The following is a 14,606-nucleotide window of genomic DNA, read 5'->3' as shown; positions in this document are numbered from 1 at the left end:
ATAAAATCTAAGGAAGTGCATCCAGTTGACATAGATAGACAGTGCAATGTTAAGTCAGTTTGGAGTGAAATAAAGTACTGGGAAAGCAAAAATGAGGGTAGGGTTTGTTATAGGCCTAATGACTCGGATGAGTACAATGAACAATTATACAGAGAAATAGAGTGGGCCAGTAAATCAGTGTCTTATAATGGGGGATTTTAACTTCCCAGATATAAACTGGAACTTGTGGGTGGTCACTGCTACACTGGCAAAGCTTTTATGGATTTATTGGATGACTGTTTTCTACAGCAGCATGTTAGAGAGGAAACAAGAGGGAGTAATGCTCTTGTGATCTGATTATCAGCAGTGATTATTCATGCATTAAGAATTTACAAATAAAGGAACCACTAGATGGCAGTGATCACAACGTACTGATGTAGGATTTACTTAAAGATGTAACTACCATCAGGGGTAAAGGGAAGAGTTTCTGCTTTCGTAAAGGCAACTACAGTGGTCTGACAGATTTTTCAAGTTCTATACAGTGGAACCAACTGATGACGTTACCAGCAGCAAATTCTAAATGGGAACAATTCAAGGAAGGTAAATTTGGAAGCTACTAGGCTTTTTGTTCCAACTATGAAATACTGCTCTAGGTTTAGGCCCAAATGGATGTCAGATGAACTAATGAGACTTGTTGCAGAGAAGAAAAATGCATGGGATGCACATAAATTGTTTGTTTGTTATTTGGTTTTTAGGAGCATTAGCAACTAAGGCCATATTGCTCTGGGATATGCGGTGGTCATTCCCTGACCTTACCGCATCCTCCGTATTTGGTGGTGACGGGCTCAAACCCCGGTCTAATCAAGAAGCGTGTGCTACGCACTGCTGCTCCTTCCCGCCTGGCTATGGAGGTGCCTTGCACATAATTGTCAGGCGACACAGAAGCATATGGTAGATACAAGCTACGTAATCAAGTCACAAAGGTGGTTAGGCAAGTGAAGGCAGATTATGAAAAATCTGTGGCAAAGGACGCAAAGAAAAACAGCAAACACATCTTTACTTATATAAACTCTAAAAGGGGATGAATTAGATTGGTCCACTTGAAATCAATGGTTTGACTATAGATGATCGTTCTCAGATAGCTGCCAAACTAAATGAGTATTCTGCATCTACATTCACACATGAGGAGTTATTCAAGGAGGAGAGGGCCAGATGTTTATCAAACTCTAACAGGAAGTTAAATGATTTTGTAATAACTGAGAGCAAAGTGGAGGAGAAATTGTTTAAGTTAAACATAAAAAGGCACCTGAGGTAGTGGGATCTATCCAGTTATATTAAAGGAGGTGGCAAAGGAAGTAAGCAAACCCTTAGCCATAATTATGAGAGCATCCTTGGACTCGGGGGAAGACCCCATATACTGGAGATGTGCAAATGTATCTCCAGTTCACAAAGGGGGGATCAAAGGGTGACCCAAGTAATTACAGACCTGTTAGTTTGACTTCTGTTCCAGGGAAAATCCATTGTCACTGGTTAAAGAAGCATTGCAGGATCATATAAACAAAACAGCAGTAATAATTCAGACACAGCATGGGTTTGTCAAGGGGAAGTCTTGTCTGACCACTTTGATTGGATACTACGATGTGGTCACAAAGGAACTTGATGTAAAAATAATTTTGATGTCATATACTTGGATTTCAGGAAAGCTTTTGATACTGTTGCACATGGAAGACTACCGTACAAATTGGAGCAGAAAGACATTAAGGGCAAGTTGCTACAATGGATAAAAGGGTGGTGAGTGGGAGAAGACAGAGTGGTAATCAGTGGTTACTGCCCTACATGGACTAATGTTATTATTAGTGGTGTTCTTCAGGGTTTGTTGTTGGGCCCATTATTGTTTTGTATATTTATCAATGATATTGATGAGGGTATATCAAGCTTAATGCCGAAATTTGCAGATGATGATACAAAATTTGGTAGGGTTGTTAATGACAGTATGCTGCTGCAAAAGGATCTGGAAAAGTTGGATGGATGGGCTCAGAAGTGGCAACTGAAGTTTAACATTGACAAATCCAAAGTACTGCATATGGCTAGCAGTAACCCCAGAGAAATGTACCAAATATGTGGTGTTACACTCAGGGTAGTTGAGAATGAAAGAGACCTGGTGGTAATTGTGCAGTCAGATATGAAGTTTTCTGAGCAGTGCAAACAGGCTGCCAGAGTAGGTCATGAGGTCTTGTCAATAATATACAGGAATTTTGCGAGCAGGGATAAGAAGGTGATTATCCCCTTGTATAAGGCAATGGTCAGGCCACAGCTGAGTACTGCATACAAATCTGGAAGCCTCATTGTAGGAAGGATGTAGAGTTGCTAGAACAGGTACAGAGAAGGGCAACACGACTGGTGAAGGGAACAAAGGGTGCTCTTATTAAGAAAGGCTTAAGTTCTGCAAATTGCAGCTTCTGGAGACTAGGCACCTACAAGGTGATCTGATTGAGGTGTATAAGGTCTTGAATGGATTGAGCAGGCTCAATGCTGATGAGATTTTTCCTCTTTCTCAGATTACAAACCTGAGGGGGCATAGATTCAAACTGAGGAAAGAGTTGTAAAATAGATGTGCAGAAGTTTGGCTTTTGGGTAGTTGATTGCTGGAACAAACTTCCATCTGTTGTTGTGCAAGTTGATAGTTAAATAAATTCAAGGCAGAACTAGACAAACATTTGGAATGAATGGATCAGTGAAATCGGAAGGATTTTTTTTTATTTTTTATCTGATGCTGTATAAGGTTGCTTTCTTGTGTCATGTGCCTCTACTAATGCTAATGCTAAAACGTATTGGAAAATCAGAATACACTTGATTATTGGAAAACTTCTAATCAAATCAAGAGTTATCAGATATGCATACCATCGGGGTCGTGAAAAGGTACTTGGGGGGGATGCAAAAGGGGTTAAGGGGCTTCATTTATTTTATGAGACTTTGATAGCTTCCTCGATTGGGGCCTCCTTGATCAGGAGCCCTGGTGCGGCACATCCAATGCACCCCCCCCCCCCCGTTTGCACGGCCCTGCATGCCATATACATATATATACTATGTAATAAAATATTGAACTCTTGCAATAACCTCATGTATCTTTGTATTCTTTTCTTTCAAATCTATCATTTCATACAGTGCCTTGACAAAAACCTAATTTTTTACATGTCCCAAATGGAAAAAATCAAGTGAAGGCTGGGTGAATGATCTAACCAAGGAATGCTATCTTGATGTCCAATCCAACAATCATGGAATTTCTCATGTAGGAAGTATCATAGCTACATTTTGAGAATGCAGTTGGGCACTATTACCTTGAAACAAAATACCTAATTTTTGCTCTGACATCTAGGGCATCAATCAAAAAAATAAAGTAGCAGTGCACCAAATGAACCTCCAAAACAAAGAAATCATCCACAGCTCTAACACATTACCGATGACTGTCTACTTTGCAAAGATTTATACACTTTACCACCACAGAATACATTTCTGTGCTGACAAAGCGTAATGTGCTCAACATAAGTATGCAGATTTTCTCTTTCCTGTATTTAAACATTAATCTTATTATTCTGTTAAGAATAATAAGATTAATAAACATTAGTCTATTAATCTTATCAGAAATACAGAATGTTATAACAGCAGCTGTACACTGCTGTTTGCTGTGATATCTTGCAGCATCTGCAGTTTGTAATGAACTAGGGAGAAAAATCACCATTATGATCAGCTTTCAGCATGAACCACTGAATGCTCCATAAATCAAATACATCAATTATAAACATATCGTAATTCTAACACTGTGGTCATTTTCAAAGTGTTTGAGCAAACCAGTGACTTTTATGGCTCTGAGATAACATTTCTGCCTCATGCAAACATAAAAGAATAAAAAAACAATTTTCTTTTTTCTTATTATAGTACAATGAATCAAAACAGTAAAGTTAAAGTATCATTCATAAAATAATAATGATGGTGATGCTCAAGCAGTTTGCAAAATTGGGAATGACAAAAGTTATGATTTCATTTTGGTCATTTCAGCAAACCATGCAGTTAGTAAAAAAAAAAACACGGGTTGTGCATATTGGGGATGAGCACAATATGGGATAGATACAGTATAGATAACAGAAAATTGTAAATTTCTTCATTTGAATAATCATTATGATTTATAAAATTTTTTGTTAATTCTTAGGCATGTTTGTATATACAGGGTTGTTAAAATTAAAGTATCCCTATGTAGAGGACTCTGGAGCGAGTTCTGAGGCTTGTATTGAAGAGAAATTTGGATAACAGGTATAATAAAGAATGCACTTGCCATTTATTGGAAAAAAAAATTAGTTACAAAATTTGTCACTGTATGGCACGTAACTATCTATCTTAGTTATGATTATGCAAATAACGTAAGCTATTGCTACAGCGCCACTACTGTACTGCATAAAAAGCAAAGCAGTCTCTTCAAAATCATACATTAGATGTTTGCCTGCACTACAGCAGCAATGCCAACAACGTTGCAGGAAAAGGCACTATTAGTGAAGCTGTACTCTCAGAACAATGCAGCTGCGGCTATCAGAGAATTCCGGCATCAGAAGCTCATGAGGCGTGGACCTATAACTGTTTGTGCTGCCCACAAAAGGATTGCGAAATTTGAAGCGACAGGACATCTTGGTGTTAAACCAGGTAGAAATCAAAAACGAGTGGACTCCTCTCATGTTGAAGATGTGGCTATGGCTGTCGTGGATTTATCAAGTCAATCTCCATGTCGTAGCACAAATGTGCCAGCTGTTTCTCATGAAGTGGACATGCTGTATTCCACTGTAAGTAATGCGTCAGGTGTGCAGTACTATACTCACCCCTTGTGCCATTAAACAACAAAACAACAACTATCCTCATAAGATGCACATGCTACAGCAGCTAAAGCATGGTGATGCAGATATTCGTTTCACATACGCACTTCAATTTCTGGCACGAATAACAGTGGATATCACTTGGCTAAGGAACATCCTTTGGAGTGATGAAGCCTACTTCTGCTTAAATGGACAAGTGAATACGCACAACTGTCGCATTTGGGCAACAGAAAACTCTCGAGTTATCCAAGAGGTCCCTTTGCATTCTCCAAAAGTGACAATGTGGTGTGGATTTACGGCCACATTCATGATTTGGCCATATTTTTTTGAACAGGTAACACCGACTGGACTCTGCACCTGTTCCGTTACTGGACAGCGATATTATGACATGTTGGCAAATTTTGCAATACCAGAGCTGCAACAACGTGGGTGTCTTCAGGATACCATATTCATGCAAGATGGTGCGCCACCCCACATCCACCATTGTGTCCAAAGATTGCTAAGACAAATGGGTCATCAGCCGTTGTTTCCAGACATCTTGGCCACCCCGATCACCGGAACTCACCCCATTCGACTTCTGGTTATGGGGTTTTTGAAGAACCAGGGGTATCGGGAAGGATGTCAAACTCTGGCAGATCTGAAGGACAGCATTAGACGTCATGTGCTGGTTATTCCAGTTGACATGTTATTTTCTGCTGTAGAAAATGCTGTTCTTCGAATGGAAACTGTTTTTGACTAAAATGGAGGACACATTGAACAATTGTAGTGCTGTTTAAGTGATTTGAATTGCCACAGTGCCATATAGTGACAAATTTCGTAACTAGTTTTTTTTTATCCAATAAATGGCGAGCACATTCTTTATTGTACCTGTTGTCCAAATTTCTCCTCAGTATGAGCCTTAGAACTCACTCCAGAGCTCTCTACATAGGGATACTTTAATTTTAACAACCCTGTATATATATATATGCATATGCACCTAGTATCTTCTTTGCCCTGTCCATCTATCCTCATGTGACAGCTTGACTCCCAGTGAATGCATTTTTGTGAAATTTTATATTTGGGCATTTTAAAAATATTTGTTGAGCCATTCCAAATTTCATTAAAACCAGATCAATAGGAATCCAGTAATTATTAATTCTTTGACATACAGCTTGTATGAAAAAAAAAAAAAGAAATTCATAGATTAAATGCAGTTGTAATGCAAGTTGTTACCTTTAGATAGTCCATGCATGCTTTGCACATATTGTTATTTAAGACTTGTGAACGTGATATAGCTTGTGAAGAAATACAGGGGCACACATCTGGTGAGTATGGGCTTGGCACACCCAGGAACCTGATCTGGATATCAACATTCGGCTAAGGTAAAGAAAGCCTGCATGAGAAGCATGCAAAAGTTCGATAAAATTTACAGGTAAAAGTACTTTGCTGTAACGGCATTTGTATTGTTTCTCACTCGGTAAACAGACAGTGGGTGTTATCGGTTTGGATGTAGAAGTTGATTCCCATGGGAGCTTGAAATCCTCCAGAAGTGGAGGGGGGGTAACCTGACCCTTTTTCTTTAGAATCACTAATTGAATCACAAACAGAGTCATATTGGAAGTTGTGGCGTCGTAAAAAATGTGTTCGTAACGTAGTTTCATCTGTAAACTTTTTCGAAAATTGACGTGCTTCTCGTGTGGGCTTCCTTTGCCTTTTTTTTTTTTTTTTCTTCTTAATAAACAATTTATCCACTAGTCCACCAGTGATTCTAAAGAAAAAAGGTCAGGTTACCCTCTCCACTTCGGGAGGGTTTCAACTCCCATGGGATTCAATTTCTACTCCTGACTGATAACACCCGCCGTCTGTTTACCGAGCAAGCAACAATACAAATGCCGTTACAGCAAAGTACTTTTACCGGTAAATTTCATAGAACTTTTGCGTGCTTCTTGTGCAGGCTTTCTTTACCTTCGCCCAACATTCTTCTCTTTCTTAGTGATTCCCTTCTACTTCTGACTCTTGTTTTTTCTCTCTCTCTCTCTAAGGGTAACTCAGAAATTTTTTTCGGCTGGTGCAGCATAAGCCTCAGACTTCCTTGCCCCATATGGCTAATAATAATATATAGAGAAACAAGTATACAGAGACAAAAAGTAATAAATATTATATAGTTGTATTAGCATTAGCATTAGCATTAGTAGAGGCATTTGATGCAAGAAAGCAAGCTTATGCAGCATCAGCCAAAAAAAAAAAAAAAAAAAACCACTTCCACTTCACCCCTCCGTTCGTTCAAAATACCTGTCCAGCTGAGCCTTAAACTTATTTAGGCTATCAACCTCCACCACAAGGGATGGAAGTCTGTTCCACCAACCAACCACCCGCTGGCTAAAGGCAAATTTCCGCACGTCTATCCTACATCTGTCTTTCCTCAATTTGAATTTATGCCCTCTCAGGTGATTATTCTGAGCTAGAGGAAGAATCCCATCAGCATTGAGCATGCTTAAACCATTCAAGGCTTTATACACCTCTATCAGATCACCTCGCTGGTGCCTAGTCTCCAGACACTGTAATTTGCAAAACTTGAGCCGTTCTTCGTAAGAGCACCCCTTTGTTCCATTCACTAATCTTGTTGCCCTTCTCTGTACTCGTTCCAGCAGCTCTGTTCCAGCAGTATTTAAAGTGAATGGATAAGTTTAGAGAACATAAAACTGTAGAGTTTGATTAAATGTTCTATAAAGTTATAATCTTAGTAATTAATTGATTAGGTGATAACTATATCTACTTCACACTTCTGTCAGTCACAGAAAATAAAAAAATCAAACCCACTTGAAATGTAACATGCTGCATACATTAACTAACTTGTTAAATCAAAGTTCATATTCATTGCACATAATGCTTATGTAATTTATGTAATAAATAATTTCATATTATAATATACACTGAGTGGACAGAAATAATGTGATACCTTACTAGTAACGGGTAGACCCACCTTTTGCCCAGATAAGAGCAGTCATACGGTGTGGCCTTAAGTCTACTAGTTCACAAAAGCGTTCCACAGGTATTTCCATCCTTGCTTGCTGCACCGCTGTCCATAATTCTGTCACATTCCTGGGTGGAGAATCCAAAGCTCGAACAGACCATTCCACAGCATCCCAAAGATGCTCCGGTGAATGGGGAGGCCATTCCATCGTGGTAAAATCTGTGGAATGCTCTTTGAACCATGTTCTAGTCACCATGGCTCTGTGGGGAGGTGCATTTTCCTGCTGGAAGAGTCCATTGCCCTGTGGGTGCACAATGACCATGAAAGTTTGCAGATGGTCTGCAGGGATGGACACACAACTTGGGCAGTTCAGAGATGCATTTAGACATACCAGAGGTTCCAATGTGTGGGATCTCTGGTACGTCTAAGGTCCAGTGCCGATGTTCTTTCACCCAGTTGAAGCGTAGAGTCCAGTGTCGTGGTGTTAGCAATGGGAATCTGGTGAGATGGCAGCTCCCATAACCTATTGCAGCTAATGATTGCCTGATGGTCTTGGTGGAGACATTTCTGGTGCCTCCCTTGTTAAAGTCGGCAGTGATTTGTGCCACTATCACTCTGATTGGAAATAATGAAATAAAAATGAAATAATGCGAGACAGACTCTGATTGGAAATAATGAATGAAAATGAAATAATGCGAGACAGACATTGATGGCCACATTCATCCATCACCTTTCTCCGCTCACAGCGCCATCCACGATGAGATGTTATTCCAGAAATGGCATATTCCCAATACACTGCTGATATTGTCAAAAGGGGATAGTGCAATTTCTGTACCACCTCCACGATACAGTGATTCATGTGTCAGGCACCCACTATCATCCCTCTTTCAAAGTCAGTTAACTCACAACATTTATCCATACTGACATCGAATTGCCGTCTACATGTACGCAGTGATCCAGTGAATATACCTGCCAATTGGTGAGTTCGTCCACTAGTCAGAGGGGTGACAGTGTCACATTGCCCAGCAGCCAAGTATCCTATGAACTCTGTCCTTTTAGTGTAATACATCATTTTATGATATTGTAACATAATGATTCTTTTATTACCAATATAAACACACACACACACACACACACACACACACACACACACACACACACACACACACACACACACACACACACACACAAAATTAAGACATTCATACAGAATGAAATTACATATTAATGCATTTTGACTCTTGTAATTAAACGATACAATAAACTAAACAAAAACAGTAATCTACAATGGTATTATTAACCCTCCACTGCTTGCACTCTAAATGGAACAAATACATCCATGTGGCATCTGTAATACATCCTTTTTTTTGTTTGTTTTAATTATTAAAAATTTATTTTTTGCTTTTTTTTAATGAACTGAAATTGGTGTTCTGTTAATCTTTACACTCAGTTACAAAATTTTAAACAAAAATAAACAGGAGAAATCGATAACAAAGAAAGTTTTTCAGCTGCTTGTATTTAGTTTCTGCTGGCCAAACCAAATCTGTATGATAAGATTAGACAGCTCTCACTAGCATCTCACAGACATGAGTAGGAGAGGTGAGTAAAAGAAATGTAGACATTATTGCTTATCTGGTGTCTGTTAAACAGCAAATAAAAAATTGATTTCTTGCAATTCACAGTGTATAAAAACAAAAACAGAAAAAACTGAGAAAAAGTACATAGGAGGATACGGTTTTATTTCCATATTTAAAAAAGGATGTTGTCAGATATCATATAAGTAACATAATAATATAATCAGTTAAAAATTATAATGAGATAAAATATAAGAGTTGAAAACTTTTGTACCTTTTCATAACTACTGTCTTATTTAACATAATTGTTGATTAGTATTAGTACTGACAAATGATTCAAGGAAGCAAGCTTATACAGCATCAGCCAAAAAAAATAAAAACATTTCACCTATTCATCCCTTCCAGTAGTTTGTCCAGCTCTTCCCTGAATTTATTCAAACTACCCACTCTTACAACAACAACAGCCAGAAGTTTCTTCCAACAGTCAACGACTGCTGGCTGAAGACAAATGTCCACATATCTGTCCTGCAACCATCCTTCATCAGCTTGAATTTTTGTCCCCTCATATGTATAATCTGAGCAAGAGGAATAATCCCATCACCACTGAACTTACTCAAGGGCTTAAACACCTCAATCAGATCTCCTTGCAGGTGCCTAGTCTCCAAATGCTGCAATTTGCAGAACTGAAGCCTTTGTTGGTAAGAGTACCACTTTGTTCCTCACCAGTCTTGTTGCCCTTTCTATACCCATTCCAGCAGCTCTGCATCCTTCCTAAAATGAGGCCACCAGAACTGTATGCAGTACTCAGAATGTGGCCGGGCCCTTGCCTTATACAATGCAATAATCGTCTCACCTCCTTATCCTTGCTAGCAAAATTCCTGTATATCATTAACAAAACCCGATGAGCTGACCTAGCAGCCTGTCTGAACTGCTCAGAGAACTTCATATCTGACTGCACAATTACTCCAAGTCCCTTTCGTTTTCCACTACAGTAAGCGTAGTACCATACAGTTGGTACGTTACTCTGCAATTACCTACCCAGTTGCAGTACCTTGCATTAGTCAATATTAAACTTCAATTGCCATTTCTCAGCCCATCTACCTAATTTTTATATACCTAGTTGCACATAGCTTCGTTACTGTCATTCTGCCAACCCTTGTATCATCTGAAAACTTAGATATTAAGTCTGATATACCTTCATTAATATCATTAATTAATATAGAAAACAACAATGGGCCCACAATGAACCATGTGGAACTCCACTAATAAATTTAGTTCACAAAAGAGTAGTATCCATTGATAACCACTCTGTCTGCTCCCACTCAGCCATCCATAGCAGTAAGTTGCCCTTAATGCCACACTGCTGCAATTTGTGCAACAGTCTTATGTGAAACAGTATCAAAAGCTCTCCTGAAATACAAGTATATGATATCAAAATTACCATTTGCATCCAGTTCCTTTGTCACTGCATCACAGTAAACAATCAAATTGTTCAGGAAACATCTTCCCTTAACAAACCCCTGTTGTGACTAAAGTATAACTGTACTCCTGTATAGATGGTCCTACATCACTTCTTTAACCAGTAATTGCATTATTTTCGCTTGAACAAAATTTAAGCTAACAGGTCTGTAATTGCTCATGTCTGTTATTATTGGATAGATTCCATCCAGTCCCAGTGCCTTTTTTATGTTTAACTTCGGCTATTTCTCTTCCACTTTCCTCTCAGTTATTACAGAATCATTTTGCTCCTTGTTAGAATTTGATAAACTTCTAGCATCAGTTCCCTAAAGAATTCTTCACATGTGAATGTAGATGCAAAATACTCATTCAGTTTGTCAGCAACCTGAGCAGGATCATCAACAGTCAAACCATCGATATCAAGGGGACCCATGTGATTCATCCCCTTCCTTCTAGGTTTTACATAAATAAAGAAATTTTTGTTGTTTTTCTTTGCATCCATCACTAAAGATTTCTTGCAATCTCCTTGTTTTGCCTAACCCCCTTTATGACTTGATTGTAGAGTGGTTTATATATACCATAGGCTTCTGTATCACCTGATAATTTATGTGCATCCCATACATTTTTCTTCTCTGCCACTTGTCTCATTAGATCATCTGACATCCATTTAGGTCTAAGCCTTGAACAGTATTTCTTAGTTGGTATGATAAGCTCAGAGGCTTCTATGATTATTTCCATGAATGCTTCCGATTTAGAATTTGTTGTTATTAATATCACTAGTTGGTCCTGTAGAATTTAAAAACTATGTGAGACACTGTAGTCTTCTTTATGAAAGCAAAAACCTTTCCCTTTAGTAGTGACATCTTTAAGTAAATCCCACATCAGTACACTGTGATCACTGCCACCTAGTGGTTCTTTTATCTTCAGATTCTTAATGCACGAATAATCACTGCTGATAATCAGATCAAGAGTATTACTCCCTCTGATTGCCTCTTGAACAGCTGCTGTAGAAAACAATCATCCAATAAATCCACAAAAGTCTGGCTAGTGTGCAAGTGACCAACTACAAAGCTCCAGTCAATATCCAGAAAGTTAAAATCCCCCATTATAAGACAACATAATTTACTGGCCCACTCAACTTCTTTGCACAATTGTTCATTGTACTTATCAGAGTCATTAGGCCTATAACACACTCCTAATCTCATTTTTTCTTTCCCAGCAGTGCTTATGTCACACCAAACTGACTCAACATTGCACTGCCCACCCATGTGAACTGGATTCACTGCCCTAGATTTAATATGCTTCTTAACTAAGTGCAAAATCCCTCCTCCCCCTTCTGTCCTGTCCTTTCTCTATACATTGTACTCTTCATATTCAAATTCTGCATCCCTTATATCTGAGTACCACCACGTCTCGGATATCCCCACAATGTCTGCATTTGATGACTTGAGCAGCATTTCAAATTCATCAAATTTATTTACTATGCTCCTATCACTGGCGTGAATGCAAGCATACATGCACTGTTCTTACTCTTAGTTTCCCTAACAGACCATGTGTTTCTAAGATAACCCACTGCAGGCCTTGAAATACCAGTACCCTGCTTTCCAGACTACTGCATATTCCATCAAAGGCAGTGCAAGAATCAGTGTCACCTCTTCCTGTGGCTGTTGTTAATCTATTAGTCTGTGCATCCCCACAAGCTAGCAGTTTTCTGACCCACCTAACACTGCCTCTATGGCATTAGCACTTATTCTTACACTCTTTCAAGTGTATCCCATCCCTGTATAAGCAATCCGTCCTGTTAACAAGCAGACCATGCTGAGAAAAATTCTACCCCATGAGCCTTGCACAATCTCTCCAGGGCTGAATTGATCGAGAAGGCTGTCAACCATGTACTCCCCTCTATTATATCTGGGGAGAATTCCAGACAGTTTCTGGTTTAACCCTAACTCACAACTTTTTCTCAACGTTGCTCCTCTGTACATGTTAAGTCCACAGATTTGTTTGTTTGTTTCGGGATTTATTGGGCGCATCGGCAACTATGGCCATAGTGCGCCATTAAGTCCACAGATCTCCTACTCTTAATGTCATTAGTGATTGTTAAGTTGCTTTATGAACATTTATGTTTAATTACAATGCGGGTAATATTCTTGTCTTCTGACACTTGTGTTATTTCAATGTCGCTCTAGATTTAAGAAAATAAAAATTAAGAACCACAGTAATGTAAAACATAACTAATTTATTTACAAAGTTATTTACATTTTATTATCATCATCTGCACGCATCACGAAGAGTATAAACATACAAAATATTACAATATATTTTCTTTCAGAAGATCCCGTTCTTGTTTGAAGAACTGTACAAGAAGGTGATCAAGGTTTTCTTCACATCTGCACATCTGCTTCTCCATTGCAACTTTAAGATCTTCCTTAGCGCCTTTATTGACACCTCGAGTTACAGCTCTCTGTCTATTTGTAAAACAAATTTTAAGAAAATATTTATCACTTATCTGTAGCACAATCATCAATGACTTTCTGATAATTATATGATCTTTTATGATACTAAATATACTAGTTTAAGTATATCTATAAAAATAACAAAAAATTGGTTAACATTTCTAAAGAGTTTGACCAACAAGCATCTTCTTAAAGAATTATTCATATTTAATTTAATAAACTGTAAATAATTAAATTTAAATAAAATTAAGTTAAAATAAAGTGAAAAAAAAAATCAAGTGCAACTTCCATCTTAGGATATACGAAAACTTTAAAACTGTTGTTTTAAGCAGCAAATGAATTGCTATTTTAAAAAAATATATATATATTTTTTTTCTGCTCTATTGCTTCATTACTGCTTCCTGTTAATTATCTATTCTTGGACAGACTGAGCTATTATAATTAATAGCTCAGTCTGGCTTGCTGAACAGTGTTTAATATATGAACATACAAGTGAGAATTTAAAATTAAAAACAAACTGGTTTTAAGTTTTCATTACAGCCAGTATTTCAAGGAAAAACCAATAAAAAAATTATGTTATTTCTGAAATATGTAATGGCAGTTCAAATTATAAGAAACTTACTTTCCAACTTGCATGGTTGAAGATGGCAATAAGTCTAAACTAACATTTCCTCCTGCAGTTGTAGTGAGATACATAAATTCTTCTAGAATATCAGGATCTGAATTACAGTTAAGGATATGAATACTTTCGGTAACCAGTTGTAGTTACTGGTATTACACTCCTTAAATCAAGATCTTTTTTGAAAAAATTATAAGATTAAATTATATTGGTAGCAATTAAACTCTTTTTTTTTTTTTTTTTTAATTCAAAATTATTATTATCGGCAAAATGAGGAAATAAGCTTATGTAGCACCAGCCAAAAAATAAAATAAGATAAATAAAATTTTAATTAAAATATGAAATAACCAATTTCACCTTTACTCATTTATTTTAAGTATTTATCCAATCCCTCCTTAAATTTAGATACTTTCAACCTTCACAAGAATAGGTAGGAGTTTTTTCCAAAAATCAGTCACTCTTTGAAGAAAGGAAAATTTTCAGAAATCCCCAGCATTTAGTTTACTCAAACCTTTCAAGGCTTTAAATCTTGATCAAATCACCCCACTGTTTTTAAAACATGTAGCTTACAAAATTCAAATCACTCACAACAAAAATAATCCTTTGTGCCCATAAACCAATCTTGCCACTCTTCTCTCTACCCTTTCCAACAAGTCCATATCTTTTTCTTAAAATGGCTTCTCCAAGTCTATATGTCTATATGTAAGA

The 14,606-nt window shown here is 37.6% G+C and overlaps 1 protein-coding gene across 1 annotated transcript in view; it reads right to left on the bottom strand.

Moving 5' to 3' along the window:
- Positions 1 to 13,134: 13,134 nt before the first annotated feature.
- The window catches only part of IntS10 (integrator complex subunit 10), an 86,963-nt gene continuing 85,491 nt past the window's right edge, over positions 13,135 to 14,606 (bottom strand). The window contains exons 19-20 of the mRNA XM_090378570.1: positions 13,902 to 13,995; positions 13,135 to 13,291 (exon numbers count right to left, since the gene is read on the bottom strand). Coding sequence (XP_090234696.1) covers positions 13,135 to 13,291; positions 13,902 to 13,995 — 251 coding nt within the window. The remainder of the gene's footprint in view (positions 13,292 to 13,901; positions 13,996 to 14,606) is intronic.

Source organism: Mastigoproctus giganteus, chromosome 7 (assembly GCF_048544385.1).
Source record: "Mastigoproctus giganteus isolate SK-2022 chromosome 7, ASM4854438v1, whole genome shotgun sequence".
In the NCBI taxonomy this organism is placed as follows: Eukaryota; Metazoa; Arthropoda; class Arachnida; order Uropygi; family Thelyphonidae; genus Mastigoproctus; species Mastigoproctus giganteus.
The sequence above is the reverse complement of the archived record's forward strand: the minus strand, read 5'-3'. Positions and strand labels throughout refer to the sequence as shown.